This window comes from Pelodiscus sinensis, chromosome 20 (genome assembly GCF_049634645.1).
Source record: "Pelodiscus sinensis isolate JC-2024 chromosome 20, ASM4963464v1, whole genome shotgun sequence".
Lineage (NCBI taxonomy): Eukaryota > Metazoa > Chordata > Testudines > Trionychidae > Pelodiscus > Pelodiscus sinensis.
In genome coordinates, this window is record NC_134730.1 from 7,693,519 (window position 1) to 7,697,397 (window position 3,879).

Genomic DNA, 3,879 nt, shown 5'->3' on the forward strand with positions numbered 1-3,879 from the left:
TTAGAAACAATATTTTAATAGACTCTTGTTCAAAATATGATTGCTTTAACATACTTACCTCCACAAATCTATGTTATAATAAAGTTACAAATCCTTTGTTTTAAAATACATGCACCATGATAGTAATATTTTACATCTGAAAAGGGAGGAGTGAATCACTATTAGCAAAAGCAAAAACAAACAGGCTTTCTCCTTTGAAATTCAAATTCATCATTGCAGCCTCACTACAAAATGAAACGTTTGTGGTCTTAGTTTAATCCCCAGTGGACAATAATTCAGTTAAAATACACCAAAATCAGTCACAATTTTCTCTTGCTCTGTCTCAGAACAAAAGGAGATGACTCCTTGTAAATTAGCTTTCATATTTGAAGAGTTTCCTTGTGCATACAGAGCCCAATCCTGCTCCCATTGAAGCCAGTGACAAATCACCCAGGGTATGTCTACACTACAAAGTTAGTTCGAACTAACGGACGTTAGTTCGAACTAACTTTCCTAGGCGCTACACTAGCGCTCCGTTAGTTCGAACTTAATTCGAACTAACGGAGCGCTTAGTTCGAACTAGGTAAACCTCATTTTACGAGGACTAACGCCTAGTTCGAACTAGCTAGTTCGAACTAAGGGCTGTGTAGCCCTTTAGTTCGAACTAGTGGGAGGCTAAGGCTTCCCAGGTTTCCCTGGTGGCCACTCTGGCCAACACCAGGGAAACTCTATTGCCCCCCTCCCGGCCCCGGAGCCCTTAAAGGGCCACGGGCTGGCTACTCACTTTGTGCCAGTTGCAAGGCTGCAAGCACCCGTGCCTGCACAGCCTGCACCTGCCACACAATGAGCCAGCCATCCGAGGGTTCCCAGCCCTCCACTGCTCCCCACGACCAGCCTGGCGGCTCCCGGGAGCCTGCCCGGGGGCGCAAAAGGCGGGCGCCCGCCTGGTCAAGTGCGGAGATCGTGGACCTCATCGAGGTTTGGGGGGAAGCCTCCAATGTCCACGATCTCCGCACTAGCCACCGGAACGCGGCCGTCTATGGACGCATGGCTGCCAGTCTGGCCGCCAGGGGCCACCAGCGCAGCCGGGAGCAGGTGCGCTGCAAAATTAAGGACTTGCGGCAGTCCTACTCCCGGGCCTGCCTGCCAGGGGCTGACCCGGAGGCCTGCCCCCACTTCCATGCCCTGGACCGCATCCTGGGGCCTCATGCCGTCCCTGCCCCCCGGGACGTGATTGACCCCGGGGCAGAGGGACCGCTCCTGGAGACGGAGGAGGAGGAGGAGGGCTCTGAGAGCCAGGAGCCTGCCGCCAGCCTTCCCAGGACCCGGGACCCCCGAGGCACCCCACAGAGCCGCTCGCCTGCATCATCAGAGGCCGGGGAGGCGTCCACCTGTGAGTACCCTCGTGTTCCCCTTATGTGTACGGGGGGCTGAGGCGAGAGGGAGCCCCGGGACCGTGCGCCTGGGCCTTGCCCACCACGGAGCAGCAGCTGGGGATCCTGCAGGGGCCCTGGCCTTGCAGAGGGGAGCTGGGTTTCACACACCTGGGCCCCTGGGGTAATTGACCGCTGGTCTTCTTGCACCACAGCTGCAGCACCGGGGCCTGCAGGGCGCACCACACCGCCTGCAGCAGCCGCCCGCGCCCGGGCAAGCAGGACAGCCAGGAACCAGGAGGACTACCAGAGGCGGCATCTCCGGTTCCTGGACCGACAGCTCCGTCTCCAGGACCACTGGGTCCAGGAGGACCTCAGGCTGTGCCAGAGGAGTCTGGAGGCCCTGGAGGAGCAGGGCCGTGCCCTGCGAGGCCACCTCCAGAGCCTGCTGGACCGCTTTCCATTTCCTCCTCCCCCTGCTCCCCCTCTTGCTCCCCCTCTTGCTCCCCCTGCTCCCCCTCTTTCTCCCCCTCTTGCTCCCCCTCTTGCTCCCCCTGCTCCCCCTCTTTCTCCCCCTCTTGCTCCCCCTGCTCCCCCTGCTCCTCCTGCTTCCGCTCCTGCTTCCTCCACACCCCCTGTCCTCTCTGCCCCCCCCTCCACAACCATTCCCCACCGACGCCCCCGGACCCGCAGTGTGGCGAGACGGGAGAGGCAGCCGGACTCCCACCCCTGAGCTTTCCTTTCCCTTCCTCCCTTCCCTCCCCTCCCCTTCCAGCTCCCTTGTCCCAGGTTTCCCCCTCCCTTCTCCCACCTTCATTCCTCCCTCCCCCACCCCAGTTCTCTGAAATAAACAGACGTTTTTGTTTGAAAACCAGGTGTCTTTATTGTACAGTAGATAGGGAGGGGAAAGGGGAAGGGGGGGGTAGGGTGGAAGAAGGCCCCGGTGGGGCATGCAGGGAGAGGTCAGTCCTCCTCCTCCTCCACCTGGAAGCTCTCCCGCAGGGCTTCCCGGATCCGGATGGCCCCCCGCTGGGCTTCCCGGACGGCGGCGGTGCGGGGCTGACCGTAGTGTCCAGCCATGCGGTCAGCCTCAGCCATCCAGGCTGGCAAGAAAGCCTCCCCCTTCCGCTCACACAAATTGTGGAGCACACAACATGCCGCCACCACGGGAGGGATGTTGTGCTCGGCCAGGTCCAGACGGGTGAGGAGGCATCGAAAGCGGGCTTTCAGTCGCCCGAAGGCCCCCTCCACCACGATGCGGGCCCTGCTCAGCCTGTTATTGAAGGCCTGGCGGGAGGGATTGAGGTGCCCCGTGTAGGGCTTCATGAGCCACGGCTGCAGTGGGTAGGCGGCATCCCCCACCAGGCAGACGGGCATGTCCACGTCCCCGACCCTGATGTGGCGGTCGGGGAAGAAGGTCCCGTCCTGCAGCCGCTGGCACACGGAGGAGTTCCGGTACACCCGTGCGTCGTGTGCTTTGCCGGACCAGCCCACATTGATGTCCGTGAACTGTCCCCGGTGGTCACACACGGCCTGCAGGATGACGGAGAAGTACCCCTTTCTGTTGACGTACCGGGACGCCTGGTGTTCCGGGGCACGGATGGGGATGTGCGTCCCGTCGATGGCCCCCCCGCAGTTGGGGAAGCCGAGGGCGCCGAATCCCCGGATGACGGCGTCCGGGTCGGCGAGGCGGACCACCCTGCGGAGCAGCACCCGGTTGATGGCCTTGACCACCTGCGGAGAGAGACACAGCAAAGCGTCAATCAGTGGGGCGCCCGGGTGGCTGGGAGCGTGCGTGCCCTGGCAGTGCCCCGCGCCCCACTCCCGGAAGCAACCCCCCTGGCGGCGTGTAGTACGGCCGGGACAGCCCGACCTCTCCGGTGCGGGGCGCCTTCGCCTCCTCCCGCCCCCCCCTTTGTCCCTGGGGTGGCCCATCCCCTCCTCGCAGCCCCCCTCCCCCCCGGCTCGGTGGCCGACGAGCGCCGTACCTGCATGAGCACTGCTCCGACAGTGGATCTCCCCACGCCGAACTGGTTCCCGACGGATCGGTAGCTGTCCGGCGTGGAGAGCTTCCAGAGGGCGATGGCCACCCGCTTCTGGAGGGGGATGGCGGGCCTCATGCGAGTGTCCCTTCTTTGCAGGGCAGGGGCGAGCCACTCGCAGAGCTCCAGGAAGGTGTCCCTCCTCATCCTAAAGTTCTGGGTCCACTGTCGGTCGTCCCAGCGCTCCAGGACGATGCGGTCCCACCAGTCGCTGCTGGTGTCCAGACGCCAGATGCGGCGGGGCACGCCGGTGCCGGGGCGCCGCCGCGGCTCCTCCACGGCCCCCAGGACGGCCAGGTGGAGAGGCAGGGGGCTGACGTTCCCCAGGTGGTGCCAGGCAGCCTCGAGCCATTGGTGGCAGGCTTGCAGCAGCAAGTCCAGAACGTGCACCAGAAGGTGCAGGGCGAGCCGTGGCTCCATGTTGCCACCTGCGGCGGTCCCCCCCGAAGGGAAGCACCGACACAGACGGGCACAGAGACCGATGC

General features: G+C 62.7%; 1 protein-coding gene across 1 annotated transcript; it reads left to right on the top strand.

Annotated features, from left to right (window-relative positions):
* The first annotated feature begins 487 nt into the window (after positions 1-487).
* On the top strand, positions 488-2,138 carry LOC142819089 (uncharacterized). Its single transcript, XM_075903556.1, has 2 exons — positions 488-1,372; positions 1,568-2,138. The coding sequence occupies exons 1-2, from the start codon at positions 823-825 to the stop codon at positions 2,083-2,085; spliced, it is 1,068 nt and encodes a 355-aa protein (XP_075759671.1). The 5' UTR covers positions 488-822; the 3' UTR covers positions 2,086-2,138.
* Positions 2,139-3,879: the final 1,741 nt, after the last annotated feature.